We start from the raw sequence: 26,219 nt of genomic DNA on the forward strand, positions 1-26,219 counted from the left end.
GGTGAAGCCGGAGTTCTCGTGAGGCGGAGGTGACGGCGAGGAGGAAGACGAGGCGGTGATGGTGGTGGCGCGGTGGTGACGCGGTTCCGGTGAAGACGGTCGTTGCCGGAGAGGCCTCCCGGAGTGGCCAACCGCTTGACGAGGAGGAGCAGTCTCCCTGCCCGGTCCCTCCTGGACCGAGCGGGAGGAAGGGGTGGTGCAGGGGCTCGGCCGACGGGGAACCAGGGGGAGGCCGACGTGTGTAGGGGAGTGCCGGGTCGTCGGAGGGAGGATGTGGAGCCGACGAGGCCTTGCTGCCGGCGGTGGTAGGAGGGGCGATGGGGGAAAGGGGCTCGGTCCCCGGGAGGAGTTGGGGCCGACCTCCAGGGAGGACGAGGGGGCCGAGGGGAGGGGCGGCCGCCGGAGATGGGGGGTGGGCCACCGGGAGGAGGTAGACGGGAGGGGTGCAGGATCTGGGGACGATGGGAGGGACGAAGGGGGAGGGAGATCGAGGGGACTGGGGCTGATTGGATCGAGGGGAGGGAGCCCTCGGTCTGGGACGAGGGAGAGAGGAGGCTTTTGTCAGGGTAGGTGGTGAAGGGAGTACCAAGAGAAGGCTCGGTCGTGGGGGGTCGTGGGGGTTTCGATCTGGGGCAGCGGTGAGAGGCTGAGAGAGGGAGGTGTCGGTGGGGAGTGGGGTCGTGTGGGAGAGAGAACCGAGGGGAGGCAGTGGCTCTCGAGGGAAGGGCCCAGGGCGATGGGGGTCTCGGGAGACCAGGGGGAGCGGGGGTAGGTGAGCTCGCCAGAGGGGGTTGGTGGCGATGTGGGAGGCTGCTACCCTAGCGGCGGGGGGGAGTTGGGGAGCCAGGGTCGCTAGGGTTGCCCCTTCCTGGGGCTTTATACCCAGGGAGGGTTGGTGGGCCGAATAAGGGGGCTTGGTAGGCCCAATTCGGTCGGGGGGGTCCCTTTCCTTTTTCTTTTTTCTTTTTTTATACTTCATTATTATTATTTCAACTTCTTTTTATTATCTAATTTTATCTACTTTCTTTTATAATTTATTATTTTTATTTTTAATTCTTACTTTTATTTAGTTATTTTCTTTACTTATTTTGTTTAAAGCTCTTTTCTTAAATATATTGGGATTATCAATTATTCCAAAAGTGCCCGATTTGACATTATAATCCGCTAGGGAATTTTTATAACTCCCCTGACATTATTATTTCAACAACCGAATCTTTTCACGTTTGACTTAATCTCGAAGCTTCGAATTTTGATTCGGTTTCAACCAACATGAAAACATTGATATAATCCACGATGATGTGGCATCATTAGCGCCGGATCACTCTCGCTTAATTACAATCATCACTGTAGCAAAAGTCGAGGATGTCACAATCCTCACCACCACCAGAGCGTCGTCACGCTGTCGAAGAACTCATCTACTTCTCTGTCTTGCTTGGTAGATCAAGAAGGCCGAGATCATCGTCGAGCTGTACGTGTGCTGAACGCGGAGGTGTCGTCCGTTCGGCACTAGATCGGGACGGATCGCGGGACGGTTCGTGGGGCTGATCGAGGGACGTGAAGACGCTCCACTACATCAACCGCGTTTCTTAACGCTTCCTGTTGTGCGATCTACAAGGGTACGTAGATCTAAATCTCCTTTCGTAGATGGACATCACCATGATAGGTCTTTGTGTGCGTAGGAATTTTTTTGTTTCCCATGCAACGTTCCCCAACACTCATGGTCATAGGAACAAATACTTGACACGCAGAGAACAATAGCAATAAAACGACACGATCAATATGCTACGTTCATAGTTTGGGTCTTGTCCATCACATGATTCTCCTAATGATGTGATCCCGTTATCAAGTGACAACACTTGTCTATGGTTAAGAAATCTTGACCATCTTTGATCAACGAGCTAGTCAACTAGAGGCTTACTAGGGACAGTGTTTTATCTATGTATCCACACATGTATTTGAGTTTCCAATCAATAAAATTATAGCATGGATAATAAACGATTATTATGAACAAGGAAATATAATAATAACTAATTTATTATTGCCTCTAGGGCATATTTTCCAACAGGTGGTGGCAAATCGGCAAGAGGTGGAGAAGCAGAGGTAGCGGAACAAATAGACAAAGGCTCGATGGGGGTGATAGTTGTGTCAAGAAAAGTGAGGAAAGAGATATCCTCCACTGAAAAGGTCGAGGAAGATGAGCGCGGGTAGAAGGGACGAGACTCATCAAAAGCCACATCCCGAGAGATACACATCCGACGACCGATAGGATCCCAACAACGATAGCCCTTATGCTCATCACTATAGCCTAAGAAGACACACTCAACAGACTGAGCAGTCAGTTTGGTCCATTCTCGAGAGGCAAGAAGAACATAGCAAACACAAACGAACAAGCGAAGCATCGAATAATCAGGAGAACGATCAAAAAGACGCTCGAAAGGAATACCACCCTAAAGAGCAGCGGAAGGTTGTAGATTGATCAGATAGGTGGAGGTGGAGACAGCCGCAGCCCAAAAATAAGGCGGGAGAGAGGCAGCAATCATCAATACACGAGCCGTCTCAAGAAGGTGACGATGCTTGCGCTCAGCCATGCCATTCTGAGCGTGAGCACCAGTACAAGAGAATTGAGAAAGAGTCCCTTGCTCAGCAAGAACACCATGCAACATCTTAGAAATATACTCGCTAGCGGAGTCAGCACGAAACACGCGAATGGGCGAAGAGAACTGGGTGTGAACCATGGCAGCAAAACGCTTATAAATAGACAACGCCTCACTACGAGAAGTCATAAAATAAATCCATGTGTAACGAGAGAAATCATCTATGAAAATAATATAGTATCATGACCCCCTTTCGAAGTGAAGGGAGCCAGACCCCATACATCAGAATGGACTAAATCAAAAGGACGCTTAGACACTGACTCACTATGTGAATATGGTAACTGAATTTGTTTGCCAAGACGACAATCCTGACATTCTAAAGAGACATCTCCTGAGACAGGCCCCAGAAGACCTCGACGAACTACAGACGACAAACAAGAACCACAAAGATGACCAAGCCGATGATGTCACTTCTGGAAGGAACCGATAGCGGAGGCGATCGAAGCGGAGGAACTGGCGATAGTGGTGGCAGCGAAAGGAACATGAAGCCGGTCTTACTCCCAAAGACCTTGAGAATCGGCAGCGAGGGCCGGCCCCAACCAGAGTGTGCGTGTGACAGTCTTGGACAAAACAAGAGTCAACGTCAAGGATGACGCGACAACCAGAATCAGTAAGTTGACCAGCAGAAAACAGATTCATGGTAAGTCGAGGAACATGAGCAACATCAGGGACAAAATAAGGAGTGGTAAGATTGCCTCTACTAGCAACAGAAAGAGGAGTACCATCAGCAGTGAGGACATGAACAGGAAAATCAAGTGATCTAAGAAAGGACAAAGTGGAAGAATAAGAAGACATATGAAAAGAAGCTCGAGAGTCCAGAACCCATGGGGATGTACCTGACTGTGTAGCGGGTGGATGCTCAGTGTTGGAAGCATCAGTCACAGAACCAGCAATACACGTCAAGGAAGAACCTGAAGCAGCGAGCAGACGCTTAAGTCTCAGAATATCCTTCTCAGTCAAAGCAGTGGCTAAAGATGTCGAGGTAGTAGACGAAGTCCCTGAAGATGATGATCGCTCCTTACGCAGGTGTTTCTTCTTCTGGAAGCACTAAAACTCGACATGGCCATCCAGGTTCCAGTAGCCGCAATGTGGACGGGCGCGGCCCGAGCCGCTAGAAGGAGTGGGCAAGAGCGGCGGGGCACTCGAGCGAGAAGGAGTCAGTGCAACATGTGGCATAGTGGGAGCTCGAGCAGCGAGCACAGAGGGAACCCCTAGCAAACCAGCACCACGCAAGCGAGTCTCCTCGGCACGAATCTTAGAAAGCACCTCCATGAGAGAAATACGGCCACGAGCAAACAACTGAGCACGCCGGGGCTCAAACTCCTTATGGAGCCAAGACAAGAACTCGTAGACACGATGAAACTCCAAATTATCCTGCACAGCCTGGCAACACGGGCAAGTATGACAATGAGCATTGCGGAGAGAATCAAGCTCGCGCCAGATAACAGAATTATGTGCATAGAAATTATCAAAAGTGGAGTCACCCTGCTGAAGAGCATGCTCCTGACGGACCATAGAGAGGTATAAGGCATCACCAAAGGGCTCATAGCGCTGACGAAGACAGGTCCACATCTCAAATAGAGTAGGAAGGCCCAGAAACTCAAAGGCAAACTGAGGCAGAACACTAGCAGTGAGAACAGTTGCAGAACGAGCATCATCATGAAGCCACTGGGTGTAAACAGAGAGAGCACCATGATATGCCTGAAGAGCCTCCTCATAAGTCAAAACCTGCTCATCATAAGCATGTTGCTAGGTGAACACCCGATCCGATCCGGAGTGCAGAAGGCGGCGCGGTGCGGGAAGCTTCAATCTGGAGAGCGACCAGGTGAACACCCGATCCGATCGGGAAGTGCAGAAGGCGGCGTGGTGTGGGAAGCTTCGATCTGGAGAGCACGACGCGACCTGGAGAGCACGACCAGGAGCAGAGCCTCGATCCGGCGGCGGGAGACGTCGAGACGGGGAGGAGCCGACGCGGCCGGGGTGGAGGGCGAGGGCGGGAGCAGAGCCAACGCGGCTGAGGTGGAGGGCGAGGGCGGGAGCAGAGCCGACACGACCGGGGTGGAGGGCGGGGGTGGGAGGAGAGCCTCGATCCGGCTTCAGGAGACGCCGAGACTGGGAGGAGCCGACGCGATCGCGAGCTGAAGACGAGGCAGGCTTCGATCTGGAGACACCGAGGCTGCAACACGAGCACGACGCGGTCAGGAAGAAGAACGCGCCAGCCCAAGGTAGCTAAGTGCGAGCTTCGGCGAGAGAAGCTGTAGCGCTAGCGTCGGCAAGGAGGAAAAGCACGAGTTGCGCGTGCGGAAAAAAAACCTAGGGCTCTAATACCATGTTAGGAATATGCAGCTTGTATTCCCATGAGGCCGTAGGCCGATATATATATACATGTACATGTGTGGACTATATGCAAAAAAAACCTTATACAATAGAATAAGTACAAAGGGGTACATGGCTATATTATATATACTCTAATTGTGCGAACTGCGACACTTCCGGGTGCGGTGGTTGATCTGCTCGTGCTGCTTGGTGTGCGATGGGGTCTACGATCTGGGTTGGGAGAAATCCCAGCTTCGATGAGGCTGACAACGACGACGCCCGCGAGCGTCGTTCCCTTCCTGAAGGAATTGTCTTAGACCCGATCGGACTACCTTCCTCGAGCTCGGGGGAACCCTTGGTTCCTTCGAACCGGACAACGACGACGCCAAGGCATCATTACCTTCTTGAAGGCGTTGTCTTGTTGCTCAAGGAACATCGACAGTGCGGCTCGAGTCAAGGTCGACGACTCTTTGGGCGTGGGCCTCTTTGGCACAATGTACACCATCTTCGGTGTTCTCTCGACGAAACCTTTCCTTGGCCTGCCCAAGCCCTGCCGTTCACTTGTCGACTTTCCCCTGGTGCATTTGGGTGGCGGTACATTGGTTTGTGTTGGTTATTGGTCTTGATCTTGTTGTAGGTTGTGATATGGCTAGGTTGCTTTTTGGCTTGCCTTATTTTCTTTGGCATGAGGTTAAACTAGAGAAGCTTGTATCATAGTAGGTGGGATGAGTGTGTGCAATGATTGTGGAGGCTAATCCTCATGATTAGCATTGTATTGGTCGAAAGGCCTTGCATTCGGTTTCTTTGCCGCTTCTTTAATGCTATGATACACATGCTTATGCGTATTCGAGAAAAAAAAACATGAAATTCTGAAGTCGGCGGTGGGTGTGGGCTGCTAGAGGCTTCCTCCACTAGCATCTTGTAATTTATGCTTCCTTCGTTCTAAAATAAATGACTCAATTTTGTATTTGCTACTCTATACTCATTCTGTTCTTAATCAATCAACGCATAAAGCTCTTGCGTGTTTCAGGAAAAAATCAGCACGCACATTCCTCCTCCCCCTTCGTCCTCTCCCCTCCCAGCCAGCCCAGAGCCCACCACACACCATGGAGTAGTCTCGTCCAAGAAACGAAGTCACCCCTCACCAAAATAGGCAAATAAAAGGCAGCAAAATCAACTGATCAGGCAAAAAGTTCTGGAAAAAAGATCCCCACTGCATCTGATAGTATATGTGAAAGATCAGGCCAGCAACAAAAAAAATAGACAATTTTGGCTACGGTTGGATCACTACACGATTCCTACAGCGCAAAAACTTCTGTTTGTTCGGTTTCAAAAAAAAGAACTTCTGTTTGTTGGCAAAAGATTCCTGCAACCCATGAAGAACTTGCTGATTCACTCAGTTTTTGCTTTTTCATTCCTTGCACCTGGCCCTGGCCCCTGCAAAAAATAATAAAATTTTGAGAAAAGGAGTTGCTTAGAGGCCTGTAATTGCCTAAAAACACATAAAAAGTAGTAGGCCCCCTGAATGTTCTAACAAATGATGTAGGCAAAGTTGCAGGACATCCTCAGTAATAATATGACGTTAACAAAATGATGTAAGCAAGTTGATGCAAAAACAAAATGATGTAGGCAAGTTGCAAGATACCCTCAGCAATGAGCAAAAAAAGTTGCTAAAATAATCTGTTTATTTGCGCAAAAAGGAACAACACTTTATTGCTCATACCTAATTATGTTGCCTACTGAAGAAAAACAGATGCTGAAAATAGAGCACAGATATTACAGTATGGTCCACTGGAAAAAATGTGTTGCCTACTGAAGAAAACAGTTGCTGATAAATAGCTACCAATATGGACACAGATTACTATAGTTTTGCCTGCGGAACACATTGCCTGCCCACACCCCAAAGAAACCCACAGCAGGTCTGAACTTTTTTTTTTTTTGCAGCATTCAGGTGCCTTTTGGTACCATTTGACAGGAGTTCAGGGTTGATATATGCACTTCTCTCATTATTGAATCATGACAACATATTATATTTTAGTTCATTCCATATGAGCAATTGCTGCTGGCTAATAAACCCAGTGACACATAAATAGATCTACCTTATTTTGGATGTTCATTTCCATCAAGATGCGGACCTTGTCAGCTATTGTCATCATCCTTCACGGCTTCACCTAAAAGGCATCAAACAACATATATTAAAGGAGCTAAACACAGTGCACCTCGGAATACATGCAAAATTTGTAATATCAGTGAGCTTTTTACCAGGTCGTATTTCCACTCTTAGAGTCCTAGGTTGCCTTGGATGTGGTGGCAATGAAGCTATCAACTGCGGTTCAACAGGCAGTGAGCTTTGCCCCGAGTATTCTTCTCCACTTTGGGAGCCTGGTGATTCTTGCTGAGAAAAGACTTTGACAGAGACTCTTGTTGTTCTTCGCAGTTCCGGTTGAGTTTCCTTCTCCTTGAGCCTTGAACTTGCTCTCAGAGGTGCTGCGGGCTTCTTTCGAGCAACAATGCGAGATTCCTTACGACCATTAGCAGCAGACAGACTGGAACTTGCTCTTGAGGTTTCTCCTGAGTAATCTTCTTCTCCAGTTTGGGAGCCAGGTGATTCCTGCTGCGTTAAGACTTTGGCGGACAGTCGTGTCATTCTTCGCAGTTCCGGTTGAGTTTCCTTATCCTTGAGCCTTGAACTTGCTCTCACACGTGCTGCGGGCTTCTTTCGAGCAACAATACGAGATTCCTTACGACCATTAGCAGCAGACAGACTGGAACTTGCTCTTGAGGTTTCTCCTGAGTAATCTTCTTCTTCTCCAGTTTGGGAGCTTAATGATTGCTGCTGTGTTAAGACTTTGGCAGACAGTCGTGTCATTCTTCGCAGTTCCGGTTGAGTTTCCTTCTCCTTGAGCCTTGAACTCGCTCTCACACGTGCTGTGGGCTTCTTTCGAGCAACAATACGAGATTCCTTACGACCATTAGCAGCAGACAGACTGGAACTTGTTCTTGAGGTTTCTCCTGGGTAATCTTCTTCTTCTCCAATTTGGGAGCTTGATGATTCCTCCTGCGTAAAGACTTTGGCGGACAGTCGTGTTATTCTTCGCAGTTCCGGTTGAGTTTGCTTCTCCTTGGGCCTTGAACTTGATCTCGAAACTGCTGTGGGCTTCTTTGGAGCAACAACAAGAGATTCCTCACCCGCATTGGCAGCAGACAGACAGAAACTTGCTCCTGAGGTGCCTGAAGCTTTCTCCTGCATCCCCTTTTCCAGAACAAGTTCTCTTATTTTCAGCTTGGAACCTGAAGTTTGTGGAGCCTTCTTCTTGGAATCAATGGTTTGGAGCCTATCCAGAGTTAAATGTATATCTCCATCATCGTAGATGAAAGGTCTCCCTTCTTCCTGAACCAACACATCCACCTGAGTTTCGATGACCTGGATGAACCCTGTTGAAACAGGAGCAATTTTCTGTGAGAAAGCAAAAAGAATCAACAAGTTTCATTTAGTTAAGACATAGGATGTAATTATTTACCATCGATATTTGCCAGAGGCATTGTTTGATCTACGGCCAATTCCAACATCTCTGTTCTCATTATTATTTCCTTCCTCTTAACAACTTGAGCTTTGGCCTTTGAGATCGCCTCTTTCAACTCTTTGCAAGCAACAAAATAATCTTCATTCGTCTCAACTGAAAAAGATACAATATTACGTCACAAATATTGTAAAGAGGAATGACGATGCCTTAGTTGGGGAGCTAAAGGAGCTGCTTTAATGATGTGCTTGCAAAAACAGTACTTGATGCCAATACTCGAAGCAAGATTGATCAACAAGCTGTGCTCTAAGAGGCCCATCGAGGAGTTTTTTCTAATGCGTTGGCAATTTGAAATATTGAGAAAAGGGGCCCTCGTAAGTATTGTTAATTGCAACATGTTAATTTTCAGCATGTTTACTATTCATAAGTTCATATGTTTTTGACTGTTTCCTTTTTATCACTTCAGTTGATTGGTGATGTGAGTATGGTGGTCGGGCCATTGAGATACAAAGATTTGCAAAACGTATTGTCAGCCTTTGTGCATCATCATCCGGGTGTGAGAGGAATTGGAGTAAACTCTTTATGCTTTTCAATGGCACTTCCAGCAAGCCATTTACTCATTTTCTTTTGTTGTTTGTAGATCCATACGAAAACTCCACCTAGGCTTGGCGAGCCAACGTCAAAACTCAGTCACTCTTATGGAGATGGCGACACGCAATATCGGAACCTAGGTGTGGTGTCAAATGGGCAAGGGCCGGGCCATCACCCCCTGGTGGCGTGTTGTACCTTGATCTGGATACGGTCGCAAGTGAGCAAGGATCGGGTCGTCGCATCCTTAGTGGTGCGCTACATCGACGCCCAGGTGTAGTGAAAAATGAGCAAGGGTCTTCAAAATTGACTCGACGAGTGCGAAGGATAAGGAAGCTAGCCGACCCTAGGAGGATCCGCTTAGGTAACTGGAACATAGGGTCCCTAACAGGTAAGCTTCAGGAGCTAGTTGATACGGCAGTGAGTAGAGGTGTTGATATCCTTTGCATCCAAGAAACCAAATGGAGGGGACAAAAGGCGAAGGAGGTGGAGGATGCCAGCTTCAGGTTGTGGGACGACTGCAAATAAAAATGGAGTAGGCATCTTGATCAACAAGAGCCTCAAGGCAGACTAAGGCATAGCCTAGTGGTGGAAAGGGGCTGACTTCAAGGCATGGTACTTGCAGTTTGGGTTTGTTGCACCAATTATATTGTAGGGGGCTCCCTTACAGTCTTTCTATCAAAAAAAACAAGAGCCTCAAGTATGGAGTGGTAGACATCAAGAGGCGTGAGGACTGAATTATCCTGGCCAAGCTGGTAGATGGGGACTTAGTTCTCAATGTTATCAGCGCATATGCTCCGCAAGTAGGCACAATGAGAACACCAAGAGGGAGTTTGGGAAGGCCAGGAGGGCATGGTTAGGAGTGTATCTATTGGCGAGAAGCTCTTCATAGGAGGAGACCTCAATGGCCATGTGGGTACATCTAAAACAGGCTTTGAAGGGGTGCATGGAGGCTTTGGTTATGGTATCAAGAATCAAGAAGGAGATGTCTTAAGCTTTGCTCTAGCCCACGACATGATCGTAGCTAACACCCTCTTTAAAAAGGGTGTTGGATACGTGGAGAGAGTGTTGTCCCTCAGCATGAGCTTGTGGTGGTTGACTTCCGCTTTCGGGTTCATGTCCAGCGGGATAAGCGTGCCAAAGTCGCTAGAACGAAATGGTGGAAGCTCAAGGGAGAGGTAGCTAGGGCGTTCAAGAAGAAGGTCATTAAGGAGGGCCCTTGGGAGAAAGTTGGTGATGCAGACAATGTGGATGAAGATGGCGACTTGCATTCATAAGGTGGCCTCCGAGGAGTTTGGAATGTCCACTGTCCAGGGGAAGTAGAAGCGAAGCTAAAGATACCTGGTGGTGGAACGATGATGTCCAAAAAGCTATTAAGTAGAACAAAAATTGTTTCTGACGCCTTTACCTGGATAGGAGTGCATACAACATAGAGAAGTACAAGATGGCAAAGAAGGCCGTAAAGCGAGCTGTGAGTGAAGCAAGGGATCGGGCGAGGAGGACATCTACCATCGCTTAGACACGAAGGAAGGCGAAAGGGGCATCTATAAGATGGCCAAAGATCCAAGAGAGGAAGACAAGAGATGCCGAGCAAGTCAAATGCATCAAAGACGGAGCATACCAGCTCCCGGTGAAGGACGAAGAGATTAAGCATAGTTGGTGGGATTACTTCGACAAGTTGTTCAATGGAGAGAATGAAAGCTCTACCATTGAACTGGACGACTCCTTTGATGATACCAGCATGCATTTTGTGCAGCGAATCCAGGAGTCTGAGGTCAAAGGGGATTTTGAAAGGATGAAAGGAGGTGCGATGGGCCCTGATTGTATCCCCATTGAGGTGTGGAGAGGCCTCGGAGACATAGCGATAGTATGGCTAACTAAGCTTTTCTACCTCATTTTTCGGGCAAACAAGATGCCGGAAGAATGGAGACGGAGTATATTAGTACCAATCTTCAAGAACAAGGGGGATGTTCAGAGTTGTACTAATTACCTGGAATTAAACTGATGGGCCAGACAATGAAGTCGTGGGAGAGAGTCATTGGGCAACGCTCAAGAAGAATGACAAGTGTGACCAAAAATCAGTTTGGTTTCATGCCCGGGAGGTCGACCATGGAAGCCATTTTCTTGGTACGGACAACTTAGCGAGAGACAGAGAGCAAACGAACGAACTGCATATGGTGTTCATTGACTTGGAGAAGGCCTACGATAAGATACCGTGGAATGTCATGTGGTGGGCATTGGAGAAACACCAAGTCCCAACAAAGTACATTACCCTCATCAAGGACATGTATAATAATGTTGTGAGAAGCGTTTGAACAAGTGATGGCGACACTGATGACTTCTCGATTAAAATAGGACTGCACCAAGGGTCGGCTTTGAGCCCTTATCTCTTTTGCTTTGGTGATGGATGAGGTCACAAGGGATATACAAGGAGATATCCCTGATGTATGCTCTTTGCAGATGATGTGGTGCTAGTCGATTATAGTCGTGCGGAGGTTAATAGGAAGTTAGAGCTATGGAGACAAACCTTAAAATTGAAAGGTTTTAGGCTTAGTAGAACTAAAACCGAGTACATGAGGTGCGGTTTCACTACTACTAGGCACAAGGAGGAGGAGGTTAGCCTTGATGGGCAAGTAATGCGGTGCCTCAAAAGGACACCTTTCGATATTTGGGGTCAATGTTGCAGAAGGATGGGGATATCGATGAAGATGTGAACCATCGAATCAAAGCCAAATGGATGAAGTGGCGCCAAGCTTTTGGCGTTCTATGTGACAAGAGAGTACCACAAAAGCTAAAAGGGAGGTTATATAGAACCGTGATTCGACCCGCAATGTTGTATGGCGCTAAGTGTTGGCCAACTAAAGGATGACATGTTCAACAGTTAGGTGTAGCGGAGATGCACATGTTGAGTGTATGTGTGGCCACACAAGAAAGGACCGGGTCTGAAATGATGATATACGGGACAGAGCTGGGGTAGCACCGATTGAAGAGAAGTTTATTCAACATCATCTGAGATGGTTTGGGTGTATTTAGCTCGGGCTTCCTGAAGATCCAGTGCATGCCAAACGGCTAAAGTGTGTTGACAATGTTAAGAGAGGTCAGGATAGACCGAACTTGACATGGGAGGAGTCCGTAAAGAGAGATCTGAAGGACTAGAGTATCACCAAAGAACTAGCCATGGACAGGGGTGTGTGGAAACTTGCTATCCATGTTCTAGGTTTTAGCTCTAGCCTACACCAACTTGTTTCGGACTAAAGGCTTTGTTGTTGTTGTTGTTGTTTATAGATCCATATGAAGAAAAGGAACAAGCTGCAGTGGAAAGGTTGAATTGTTGTGTTTTGTTTCATACAACCGGAAGATGATGCATAGGTTTCAAAAGAGGCGTGAGAAGGCAGGCGACAATAGCTTTCACCCTTTGGTCATTGAGGATTTTGATTGGGGCATTGAGTGGGTTGACCCAACAATACCACTACCTCAAGGTGCTCGAGGATGTCCTGATGATATCACAAGAGAGGATGTTGATGTGGCTGTTGGTGCATCCGTGAACCTTCAAGGTTGCAATCTTCCTAGGACAAGTACTACACTTCGAAGGGGCCTTTAGTTGTCCATGTGCAGTTTAAAAGACGGCGCAAGAGACCTACAACAACATGTCCAGCACTGCTTGAAGATGGGGAAGAGAAGGACGTGGAGCAAGGGCAGCACTGAAGTATCCCCAACCACAATGAAGAGGAGGATTCAGACTATGTGCAGGATGATGATGATGATGAGAGTTGAGACTTGAGAAAGTTGGCCAGAAGCCTTTTGCTATGCTGATGTTATGTGGACATTTATATGCTATTCTAGTAATGTAGTCTAATTTGTTGTGTTTAGGAATCGGTATTGAGTATCCAGGACTGATGCCATGTGAACTGGTTATGCAATATGTCATGCCCTTATGCTTGATTGCTCGTTGCCTTGCCCTTGGCTTCCTTTTCACTTTTGTTCAAATTTAGTTCTCAGATTTTTCATCATTTGTGACCTGATAAATGACAAGTCGTTCTTGTTCATGCAGCTTTCTCTTGGGGAAAAGAGCAAGTGCAATGGAATGGATGCTATGTGGGCTATACAACCAGCAACATCAAGGTATGAATGTCTCACTAAATGGTACTCTATTCTACTTCCATCGTCAACCAGCAACATGTTCAGATCAGTCTAAAAATGTCAAAAAAAATCAAGAACTATAAAGCCACCGAAAGATTACCTTTCATTTCAAAATCAAAATGCACCAGACTCGAGGAAAAATGACTCTTCTGAATCAGTGAAAGCAGCTTGCTCTTGCGCCTGACAAACTTGTCTTTCAGTTTCTTCAGCTCTAGTGATTTTTGCAGAAGAATTTCATTATTTATCTGCTCGAATAGATAGTATTAGTTTAGCACTCCTCGGGAGGGGGGGTGGGAGGGTGAACTAAGTTAACTTATACTCCCTCTGTCCCAAAATAAGTGACTAAAAAATGACTCAGTTTTGTACTAACTTTAGTACAAAATAGAGTCACTTTTGATTCACTTATTTTGGGACGGAGGGAATATAAGATAAGTGGACTGAAACAAATTCTACCTTCTTTATTGAATCAATGTTCAGAGCTTTGTATCCAGTCAACTGTGCCGATGACTCTGTTGCTGATGCGGCATCATAAAATGCCAAGGCTTCCGAAAAATCGACGATTCTTGATGGTGGTGTGTCGTTTGATTTCCACTGTTGGATGACCTTAGTCCCACACTCTTTTAGCTGGAATATACAGAGAATGTCATGATGATAGAGAATATACGACAACACGATGATAGAGTTGATACTGATGTCTCAAGAAAAATAAAACTGATCAAACAACATGATATTTGGTTAATAAGAATGACATGACAGGCCACATCGAAATATAAATGCAATAACAATACTTTGTGCATATGCTCATTCACGATTATCCAACCAAATGTCTGCGATACAGTTTTGAAAGCAGATCCTTCACGTTATTGGAAAGGAATAGGAACATGGACTGTATCTCCTGAAGAAGGCAACCATTTGGAGATTTGAAAATGGAAGGGGCATCAACAAATGAAGGAATGACTGACTTCCAACGAATGGTCTCATGAAATCTGAGTTCAGCAAGAAATTTACAAGACTGAAAAAGTCTAACTCATCAGACCAGGCAAAAAAGGATTGGAATGAGGCTACGGAGTTTTTCTACCCTCACGATGCTGAAATGGTCCTAAACCTCAAGATCCCTGAAACTGATTTGTAGGATTTTCCAGCTTGGAACCCTGGAAAAAGTGGCATTTTCACTGTTTGTAACGCCTACAAGCTAAGCCTACAACAGTAATACTAACCAGGGAAACAATATGATATGAGGTGAACTGCTAGTGCTTAAAGAGACCATTGGAAAACAATCTGGACAACCCCAGTTTCAAACAAAATTTAGAAAATTCTCTGGACAGTTCAGACACTAAGAGCAAGTGGAGAAGAACTCTCGACAATGGTCATTCGTGCAGCATTTGTGGAAACTGGGATACACTAAAGCAAGAAGCCTTCGAGCTAGTATGAGCAAATTCTGTCATTTACCAAGCGAAAACAAATTTGTTAGAATGGATCGACGGATGATGCTTTTCACAACAAAGGGTACGCTAGCATAAGTTGAAGTATCCTACCATTGTCCTTCTGAATTATATTCAGACGCTGCATCTCAATACCATCTACTCCCTCCGTTCCTAAATATAAGTCTTTTAAGAGATTTCACTAATGGACTACATACGGAACAAAATGAATGAATCTATACTCTAAAGTATGTCTATATACATCCGTATGTAGTTCCCTAGTGAAACCACTAAAAAGACTTATATTTAGGAATGGAGGGAGTAGAAGACAAGAAAGGGAATGTTCGGTGAACAGGACACGACAACAGTATTTTCAGAATGCTCGTGTTAAGTGTCCTTGGACTGCGCCCTCACTTGGCTCCATAAAAACCCTTTGTGCCTTGAACAAGGTGAGGCAGGTGAGGGGCTAATTGTCCGAGATCATATTAGCAGCATTGCATTCCGGAAGTATATAACCCTGAAGAAGCCGAAGCTGCAGCATACCCTCTGAACCTATCTCTCATCTACAGTAGAAAACAAGATTGTGCTGTGGTGCTTAACAATTAACATTGTCCAGAAAGTTTTTCAGGATTTAACAGAGCACGTTTGGACAACCCGTACATTGCCATCAAATATTTAAAGAAGTGCCTACCCAATTAACCAGGTCCATCACAAATTTGCAATGATTCTCTCTTTTCCCTAAATAAACTTGATCATGTATAACGTCCATTGGCCTGAAAAGGGTATCATGTCACTCTAGACCTATCGGACACTGTTCTGGCCAATGTGTGTACTCTGGCTGGGACAGACCTCAATTTCAACCCATGAGCGGATAAAACCCTACCCACTCAAATCGTCGACAGATCAAATGACAGAGGGACTCACAATTATGGAACTAACAATTAACACCAACAAACATCAAGAGGGTAAACTGAACGGATTGCGTGCAGGAACTTCACCAATTTTCAGCAAAATAGCAGTTGAATCAATGTTTATTACCTTATTGTATCTCTCCTCTCTGGTCTCGAGTAGAGTCTGTATCGTCCGCTCCAATCTGTTCTCGGCTGTTTTCCATTCTGCCGTCCCCTCTTCAAGCTCCTCCCATTGGCCCAGTTCTTCTAACTTGTCTTCAAAATTTGAGTCCAACACCTTGCAGAGGGAACGCAGCACCTTAATACGATCCATCATTCTGCAAGAATAAAGAAAGCAATGAATTTCCAAGCAGAAATTCGCAAGGTGTTGAACATGGGGCGGGGCGCGAAGAAGACAATTGTCTTATAATTTTCTTAGTTCAATGACCATACAAGAGTATTATATATATATATATAACAGGAATAACATATGATATCCCAAACATGAAACCTAATATGATTACCTGACACAGGGATATCATAAAATTGGCGCATATATAAACAGGTTGCAGGCGACGGCCGACGAACACATCCATCACCACCGGACGCTGGCGGGCCTAGCCCGCACACGGGGGCGACAGACTACGAACGCACGCATCGCCACCGGACGGTGGCGATGCCCTAGACCCTGACACACTGGGGCGACAGACGACAAACACACGCATCGCCGCCGGACGCTGGCGATGCCCTAGGCCCTAGTACACGGGGGCGACAGTCGAGAACACACGCATCGCCGCCGGACGCCGGCGATGAGTACACAGAGGCGGCGGCTGTTTTTTTTTAAGATGGTAGTCAAGCAACGACTAATCGATCATCCTAACGGGCCAACAACAACATAGGTTGCTTCTTAGGCTTGGGCCCTTTCCCAACTTGGCGCTGGCCGGGTTGTTTCCTAGGCTTGGGGCCTTTTCCAGTCGGATACCAATTTATTTTTATCCAAGTTAACAAAGGTTCATAGGGTGGCAGAGCAATGGGGTCTGGCCCCCGCTGGCCCCCCACTGTCTCCGCCACCACGGTGTGGTAGCAGAGACGCCGTGGTGAAGTAGAACGCAGTCCGCTGCAAAACGGCGACGAATTGAAGAGCGAACCCCGCTACGCTACGCAGAGACGATGAAGTTACGGTTAAGAGAGAGAGGGGGCAGGAGAAAGGGAGAGAGAGACCTGACCACCCGCGCTGATCGCCGGTGTGGCTGCAGAAGAAAATCGGCCTCCTGCAGAACCGGTTGCGTCCCCGAACCGAGAGAGGCGCGGGCGGGAGGAAGGGAGACTTCACGGCACCCACGCTGATCGCCGATGCTCGTCGGCTCGTCGCCCGCTTGACACGGGTGTGCGTCCCCGTCGCCGATCCTCGCTGCAGAAGATAATTAGTTGGAAATTTCTTAGCTATGAGAGAGAGAGGGAGAGGGAGAGGCAGAGAGAGGGGGGCGGGAGGAAGGGAGAGTTCACGACACCCACGCTGATCGCCGATGCTCGTCGGCTCGTGGCCCGCTTGAAACCGGTGTGCGTCCCCGTCGCCGATCCTCGCTGCAGAAGAAAATTAGCCGGAAATTTCTTAGCTATGAGAGAGAGAGGGAGAGGGAGAGGCAGAGAGAGGGGGGCGGGGGAGAGACCACGCTGCTCGCTGATGCTCGTCGCCGGCCCTGAAACCGGTGTGCGTCCCCGACCCCGACCCTCGCTGCACAAATCGCCGGAAATTTATTAGCAGAGAGAGAGACAGAGAGAGAGACAGAGAGAGAGAGAGGGGGGGGGGAGAGGCCACGCAACCCGCGCAGGTCGTCCATGATGATGTTCGTCGCCGATCCTCGCTGCAGAAGGAAAATGTCGCCCCGGAAGTTTATTAGCTGCGAGAGACGGAGGGAGGGCGACACCACGCCAGCTGCACTGGTCGCCGACCTCGCTGCGGAAAAGAGAGATCGAAGGGAGAGAGAGAGGGAGGGAGGGTTAAACCTTCTTTCGTGCTGTTTGTTGGTTTTGCCAGGACAGGAGGGGAGGGGAGAGGGTGAGGGAGAGGACCACGGGCCGCAATGGGTGGGACGGAGGAGGGGTACTTATAGAGGCACCCAAAGCCGTGCGGGTTTCGCTTACTTGCGGAATAAGCTCATCGATCGACACATTGTTACTGTGATAAGATACGGCCGTGAGGATACGCTGATTGTAGATATGCATACTCGAGTCAAAATATATCGTCTTTCAATTTCAAGCAGTCACAATTGAAGATGCTAAAGCGCATGCGCAGCCTACAACTTTAAGGAATGTGGCAGATCAGGCAATGATCCAAACTGAGTTGCCAGGGAAATGCAACAAGCTTTCAGGTTTGATAACAATATATGGATCGTGAATAATAAATAAGAAACCCCCCCCCCCCCCCCCCCCCGCGCAGAAGACAGAATAATAAATAAGAAATAGTTGCATTAAAACCCTATTACCAGACGTGCGTGATTATGTAACCAACCTACTACGTGGCCCCACAGCCGATAGCCATCACCATGCATCACCGTGCAGCTGCGATCAAGTTCCCAACTAGTGTGAGGAACCACAAGAACAAAGTAAAAAGTAGTTGGGGATGAATTCTAACAAAAATATATCTGATGTTCTTTGGCGACTTGTCTGCTGGCTCCCTATGCATAGCGGCATTATATGGATCTAAGATCCAACTAAGAAAACGAAGTGTGGATCTAAAACACCACACCATAAAAAATCATGCGTCTTTAATTTGCATGTTGCATAATAAATCAACAACTCACCTACATGGCACTAATTAAAGACCTGGTTATTGTTGGTGTTCTTGTAAAATATGTTGCATAAACACACTGACCCAATATCCCATCAATGGAAGATGCATATATAAACCACACAAGACAAGTGAGCCAAGCATGATTCTCGAATTAAACTGTGTTAAGGCCTTCGGAAGTCTCTTCAATGCATAGCATGTTTGATTCGTAAAATGAAATCCACATAAATAAATTCTAAGGATAGCTTTGCACTCTATTTTGAAGGATCTAGACCCTCCAAAAAGTATGTGAAAATTCTTAAGGCTTTTCCCTGTTTAGCTATATTAAGGATGTAGTGAAGGGTATGGCTTTTGAACTTGGGTTGTATATCGGTAAAAAGGGTGCATATGAACGGCACTAGAGCTTGTTCTTCGCATCCCAATGACCATCTCTTGTTAATGTGGTATCCCTATTAGTCAAGAAATAAAACATACGCTACACTTAGGCCATGTTTGGAACCACAATAGATTATGATAATCTGAATTATGAAGATAGATTATATAATCTGATTTATAAAAATAATCTAGGTGGACATGTTTGAAGGCCAGATTATATAAACTGTAATCCAGGTTTTACATTGCATAATGACCAGCCTGCCCTCTATTTTTTTAAAGAGGAGGGTGACGGTGGTAGAAATGTAATTATCTTCAACTTTACAAGGATAAAGGGTCATTAGCAATCCATAGTGTGATTTTAGCTGGGATAGAGTAGATTATGAGTTTTTAATAATCTGTTCATCTAGTTTTTATAATCTACACCATAATTTATCCTGTTTGGAGACATAATAGATTATAAAAACTGGATTATATAATCTGAGTGGTTTCAAACAGGGCCTTAATAGCCTCTTGAAAATCTTTCTTGAGCATAATAATTTTCACCGGTCATCGATCCATGTCAATAGACAACAATGGAACTAACACATGTATAAACACTTAGCAACCATCATTAGTCCCACTAATTTGTTGTCATCGGTACCAATACAAATTACTAAAGGGCATTTTCACTTTCAACAAGGAACAATGAAGCAGAATAAGAACATTTTTGTTACAACCATATGTAGTTAAACCCACATACATTTTGGGCTGTGTTTATCACATTGGAGAGTATAAACATGTGGATGTAAAACCATTTGGATAGTATATATACTACTCCAAAGAACTTGATTGCGTATTTTACTATGTACCATATTTTTATCATACTAATTTTTTATTTATAAATAGATCCGATCATATTTTTGAAATATACTAAAACCATGGGCTTAGTTACAATTTTTTACATAGTTCATTTTGGAATATCTTATAATTGGCGTATGAACATACTCAATATTAGCATAGGGTGAGGTGCCGGTAGAAAGCTCCGCGCTTGGTCGCCAACGACGGCAAGGTCTACGAGCATCGTTCTCTTCTTGAAGATCTTGTTGTGGGTCTCGTCTCCGTGTCCGGTTCCAGGTGAAAACCTTTGTCCATCATAGACTCGGCAGCGGCGATGCTTTACCTCATTCTCCCTCTCCGGGCGGTGTTGTGGAGTGTAGATGGTGCAGGGTGTAGTGTGGTATTGTACTCAGTTCTTCCTATCCTCTATTTCGATTGCATTGTCGCGTGCATCTCACGTGATCTGTTAATCTTGGGATCAATGTTGTTCAAGGCTTCCCCATCACCTTGTATCATTCGGCGTGCACTTTGTTGTGTGTATGTTTTATATATAAAAGCAAGGTGGACACCTTTTTTGAGGTATAAACTATGTTGTAGCCGTTATGATGTTCATCCAGAGTCACTGATCTTGTAGCACCTGATGGATTTTAAGAAAAAAAGGGGGCACCAACATTAACTTTTATAACAGCATCTGCTGGTTTCTTCCACATGTGATCGCACTTAAGCTTGGGATTTTTAGGCGAATATGCTCTCAAGAAATTTGTGGCAAGGACCTTAATGGCAATGCTGATCTTTTGGAGGCTTGAATTAATTTTGTTGTAGTAATGACTTCGGTTGAAAGTGCATTTGTCTTTAAATGATGTTTTGGTGTAATAACAATGTGGTTAGTGGGACTATTACCAATTACGAAGTTTATACTGGTCCATTGGTCCCTCGGAGCTATTTTAAGACACATGGTTGAAACCCCACTTCAAAAAGGGGAAAGGAAAAGGTGTGGTTCTCTGATGACTCAAATTTTGGGTTTGGTTTCTTTGAGTCATGGGACCATCACACTATTGAGAGGGGTTGGGGATGTTGAGATGAGAAGTGTGGGAACATGCAATATAAATGGCATACACTCCCTTCGTGTGTGTCCACTGACTGCATGCCTTATGCCCACGGGGTCAATGTCAACTTTGTCAAACCTCATGTACATGGCCCTTGTGGCCCTCGTGCACATGGGGTTGGGGGTTAAAACTCCCTAGGCACCCCATGAACATGGGATACAGTGGTTTCACATGTGGATACCCCATGCACATGGGGTTGGGGCTGAAACTCCCTCGACATCCCATGCACATGGGCCTACACTATGCACACTGGGTAGAGTGATTTCACCCCTGGATACCCAATGCACTCGGGGCCCTCCGGCAGCCACCAGCTACATCCCAAGGAGGGGTGTAAAATCCCCCTCCCCTTATCCTACCTCCATCCATAACCATGATGTCTTGTGAGCCTACCACCATTGCTACACCTTGATTTTCTCAACACACTCAATCTCTCCACCCAACCTTGTTGATACATTGGGATTTGAGACAACAAGACCCGATCTACACTTTTAGCAAATGAAGTCGTGTTCCTGGCTTGAATTCTTCATCAACACTTTTTAATCTTGGATACTGGACTCTTAGATGGTTAGGAGTCAAGGCCTAGAAGCTTCCTTGCTTGTGGTGTGCTCCGAGAATTTGGCAAGGTGTGGTGGTCACCGTCGAGACTAACCCCTAGTGATTTGCATCTGTTAGGATGACTGATGTCCCACAAGCGTATGGGATCGCAGCAGTTTTTGAGGGTAGAGTATACAACCCAAATTTATTGATTCACTCACAAGGGGAAGCTAAAGAATATTCTCAAGTATTAGCAGTTGAGTTGTCAATTCAACCACACCCGAAAGATTAGTGTCTGCAAGCAAAGTATCAGTAGCAAGGTAGTATGATAGCAACGACACCAGAAAAAGCTTTGACAATCCCTGGCAATGGCGCTAGAAAAAGCCTTGTTGACGGGATGTTAGCGCCAACAAAGTCTTGCAACAAGTAACAGTGGAGTAATAAGTAATAGCAGTAGCAGCAGCAGCAAAGTAACAGCAGTAGTGAGAGCAGCAAAGTGGCCCAATCCCTCTTGTAGCAAGGGACGAGCCTAGGCAAAGAAACGTAGTGAGAACCAGTAGTAAAAGACTCATAGGCAGTGGATCGGTGATGGATGAGTATTACGGATGTGATTCATCATGTAACAGCTATAACACGGAGAAATATGTGGCTAGCTCCCATTCGTCGATCTAATGTAGGCATGTATTATGTATGTAGTCATACGAGCTTAGGGAAAAGAACTTGCATGACATCTATTGTCCATCCCTCCCGTGGCAGCGGGGTCCTAATGGAAACTACGGGATATTAAGGTTCTCCTTTTAATAAAGAACCGGACCAACGCATTAACATGCGGTGAATACATGAACTCCTCATACTATGATCATCTCCGGGAGTGGTTCCGGCTATTGTCACTCCGGGGTTGCCGGGTCATAACACATAGTAGGTGACTACAACTTGCAAGATAGGATCTAAAACACACATATATTGGCGACAACATAATAGGTTCAGATCTGAAATCATGGCACTCGGGCCCTAGTGACAAGCATTAAGCATAGCCAAGTAGTAGCAACATCAATCTAGAACATAGTGGATACTAGGGATCAATCCCCGTCAATAACTAACTCGATTACATGATAGATCTCATCCAACTCATCACCGTCCAACAAGCCTACGATGAGATTACTCACGAACGATGAAGAGCATCATGGAATTGTCGAAGGAGAAAGGTTGATGATGACGATGGCGACGATTTCCCCTCTCCGGAGCCCGAAACGGACTCCAGATCTGCCCTCCAGATGAAGAACAGGATGTGGCGGCGCCTCCGTATCACAAAACGCGATGAAACCTTCTCTCTGATTTTTTTCCAGGTGAAACGGAAGATATAGAACTGAGATTGGGGGTGGTGCACGTGGGCCCCACAAGCCCTCATGGCGCGGCTATAGGGGGTGGCCGCGGCCCAGGGGCTTGTGGCCCACTGGCACGCCCCCTCACGTGGATCTTTGCGCAGGTATTTTTATTTTTATTCCAGAAAAAATCTCCGTAAATTTTCAAGACGTTCCGAGAACTTTCATTTCTGCGCAAAAACAACACCATGGCAATTCTGCTGAAAACAGCGTCAGTCCGGGTTAGTTCCATTCAAATCATGCAAATTAGAGTCCAAAACAAGGGCAAAAGATTTTGGAAAAGTAGATACGGCAGAGACGTATCAACTCCCCCAAGCTTAAAGCCTTGCTTGTCCTCAAGCAACTCAGTTAACAAACTGAGAGAGACAAAAGAAAAACTTTGACGAACTCTGTTTGATCTTGTTGTTGCAACTATGTCTAACTCACAACCAGAATTTCAGCAAGATCACAATCAAACCACATAACGAAATGACATCTAGGTCTCACGGTAAACTCATATCAATGGCATAATCAACTAGCGAGCAAATAATAATAATCCTCAAATGTCAACACTTCAATCAAAACAACATGAAGCAGTACGAATAGATGGTATCTCGCTAGCTCTTTCTGAGACCGCAAAACATAAATGCAGAGCACCTTCAAAGACCAAGGGCTGACTAAACATTGTAATTCATGGCAATGAAGATCCAGTCATAGTCACACTCAACACAGTTAAAAGCAAAACATAAAAATGACAGTGGTGCTCTCTAATTGGTGCTTTTGTAAGAGGAGGATGACTCAACAGGAACATAAATAGGCAGGCCCTTCACAGAGGGAAGCATTGATTTGCAGAGGTGCGAGAGCTCAAGCTTTGAAAACAGAGATAATAATTTTGGGTGGCATGCTTTCATTGTCAACGCAATGACTAAGAGTTCTTAATATCTTCCACGCTACACATGCTATAGGCGGTTCCCAAACAGAAAAGTAAAGTTTTGACTCCCCCACCACCAATCAATCAAACTTCACGGCTAGCCGAATCCTCGGGTACCGTCCAAACCAACATCAATCCTAGGGGAGTTTTGTTTGCAATTATCTTTTCGATTTGAGTATGGAACTGGGAATTCCAATTACCGGCCCCTTTCTCGTGAATGATAGTGAATAAATACATATCGAGGATAACACGCCTAGCATGGAAGATACCAATAGCCCCCTGTCACCACATGAGCGGTTCGGGCATGCAAAACAGATTATTTCTTGAAGATTTAGAGAGTGGCACATGCAAATTTACTTGGAACGGCAGGTAGATACCGCACATAGGTAGGTATGGTGGACTCATATGGCACAACTTTGGGTTTATGGAAGTGGATGCACAAGCAGTATTCCCGCTTAGTACAAGTGAAGGCTAGCAAGAGACTGGGAAGCGACCAACTAGAGAGCGACAACAGTCATCAAAATGCATTGAGATTAACTAGCATTAAGTGCAAGCAAGAGTAGGACATAAATCACCATGAACATGAATATCATAGAGGCTATGTTGATTTTGTTTCAACTACATGCGTAAACATGCGCCAAGTCAAGCCACTTGAAACATTCAAAGGAGGATACCATCCTATCATACTACACCATAGTCATCTCAACATTCACGTTGGCAACCAAGACAAACCATTATAAGCTCCTAGCTAAATAAGCATGGCATAAGCAACTATGATCTCTAAGTTGTCATTGCAAACATGTTTCTCTCACAACAAAGCTGAATCAGGCATGATGAGCTAGTCATATTTACAAAAACAAAATAGATCGAGTTCATACCATCTTTTCCAGGCTCAGTCACTTCATCATATATCGTCATTATTGCCTTTCACTTGCACGACCGAACGATGTAAACAATAATAAGCGTGCTCATGCATTAGACTAAAGTTGGAATCTGCAGACAAACACAAAGGAGAAGACAAAGTAATATGTCTCTTTGAAAGCTAAACAGGTATGCATGCAAGAGCCACTAAACATTGTGACCAATATCTTCTACCTTGACCCAAAGAAAAAGAAAACTATCTACACGGGAAAGCTCCCAACAAGCAAAAGAAGAAAAAGAAAATCTTTTTGTTTTTTCCCAAACTAGACAGACACACGAAAAGAAAACGAGAAAAAGAAAATAAACTAGCATGGATGATATAGTGGCAAAGTGTGAACACCGGCTAACAAAGTGAAAGCATAAGCAAGAATGTAAAGTCGGTGAGAACACGTACTCCCCCAAGCTTAGGCTTTTGGCCTAACTTGGTCTACTCCCAAGGATGGTCCTCGCGAAACCCAAAATCATAATTGGGGTTATACAGGAGCGCTGCAGCCACTGCCTGAATAGCTGCCTCACGGAGATGAGCAGCCTTGGCCTCTCCTCTGGTTATGTAATATCTTTGTTTTACCTGAAAGTCAAAGAAAGCAGGAGCAGGAAGGGTAATATGGAAAACACGCTGCTGGTCAAATATCAATCGGTATAGGAGGGATTCATCATCCCTCTCAAGGAACTGGTAGCGTGTCATAGCGACGCGGTCAAGGAAAGTTGTATGGAGCGGGGGATCTCGTGCGCGGATGGGTACTCCAAGAAAATTTGCTATGCGGGTGGCATAGATCCTACGAAAGAAATCCCCATCAATAGCATTCTTATTCAGCCTCCTTGCTATAATAGCTCCCATGTTGAAGCTTTTGTCACGTGTCACTACGCTCTTAAGGATACTAAGGTCGGGTGCGCAGAGGTGACAATGCTCAATCTTGCCATTAATGCATCTGCCTATGAAGAGGGCAAAGTAATGCAAGGCAGGAAAATGAATACTCTCCATGGTAGCTTGCGTAATGTCTCTAGTTTCTCCAACCGTAATACCAGCACAAAAATCTCTAACCGAAGATTTAGGAGGATCATTGAGGTTACCCCAAATAGGTATTTTGCAAATTCTACTGAAATCCTCTAAATCCATGGTATACGATTTATCATATAGATCAAATAGTACCGATGGCTCACGCCAGCTGAAAATTTGAATCTACGAACAAAAGAAGCAGTGAGAGCAACATAATGTTCACATTTATTGGAGATGAATACTTCGAGTCCGACATTGCGAACAAATGCATCAAACTCGTCTTTGAAACCTACCTCAATCATAAATTCATCAGAAGGCCATTCACATGGTTGTACCTGCGCGTTCCTAGGTTGGTAAGGATCAGGCTCCCGAATCACAAGACGGGGACCTCTCTTGCTTGAGGAACCACCATGATAGTTTCTCTTGAACATCTTCCTTTTCTGAAATTTACAGTGACCCAAAGGAAAGGTGAACAAGGTTCAACTAAACTTGTAGCAACTACTCCCACAACTTCCTAGAGACCATACTACGCATCAAAACTACTTGGGACTAGCTAGAATCAGCATACAAAGCTCAAGAACATGGTCACCAAGGCAGCAAAAATACGCGGAGTATAAGGCACTAGAGCAAAAACTAATTGGACCAATGGGGGAGTCACTTACCAAGGAGTAATTTCCCCAAAAGAGTTTGGAGAATGGTGATTTGAGCAAAGAGATCGAAAATCCCAGCAAGAGGAGCAAGAACACGGGTTTGAGTTGCGAAACGATTTTTTCTGGAGGTAGGAGAAGCAGATGGGAGAAAGAATGAGTGGAGGGGGTGCCTGTGGGCCCCACAAGCCTGGGTGGCGCGGCCAGGGG

The 26,219-nt window shown here is 45.7% G+C and overlaps 1 protein-coding gene across 1 annotated transcript in view; it reads right to left on the minus strand.

The window, feature by feature from the left end:
• Window positions 1–6,143: 6,143 nt before the first annotated feature.
• LOC123441809 overlaps window positions 6,144–26,219 on the minus strand; it is a 39,557-nt gene continuing 19,481 nt past the window's right edge. Inside the window, exons 2-10 of the mRNA XM_045118031.1 lie at window positions 17,042–17,114; window positions 16,752–16,941; window positions 15,679–15,868; window positions 13,673–13,843; window positions 13,320–13,464; window positions 8,492–8,647; window positions 7,233–8,405; window positions 7,070–7,141; window positions 6,144–6,407 (exon numbers count right to left, since the gene is read on the minus strand). Of these exons, the coding sequence (XP_044973966.1) occupies window positions 7,110–7,141; window positions 7,233–8,405; window positions 8,492–8,647; window positions 13,320–13,464; window positions 13,673–13,843; window positions 15,679–15,868; window positions 16,752–16,941; window positions 17,042–17,114 (2,130 nt within the window). The 3' untranslated portion in view covers window positions 6,144–6,407; window positions 7,070–7,109. The remainder of the gene's footprint in view (window positions 6,408–7,069; window positions 7,142–7,232; window positions 8,406–8,491; window positions 8,648–13,319; window positions 13,465–13,672; window positions 13,844–15,678; window positions 15,869–16,751; window positions 16,942–17,041; window positions 17,115–26,219) is intronic.

This window comes from Hordeum vulgare, chromosome 3H, assembly GCF_904849725.1.
Source record: "Hordeum vulgare subsp. vulgare chromosome 3H, MorexV3_pseudomolecules_assembly, whole genome shotgun sequence".
In the NCBI taxonomy this organism is placed as follows: domain Eukaryota; kingdom Viridiplantae; phylum Streptophyta; class Magnoliopsida; order Poales; family Poaceae; genus Hordeum; species Hordeum vulgare.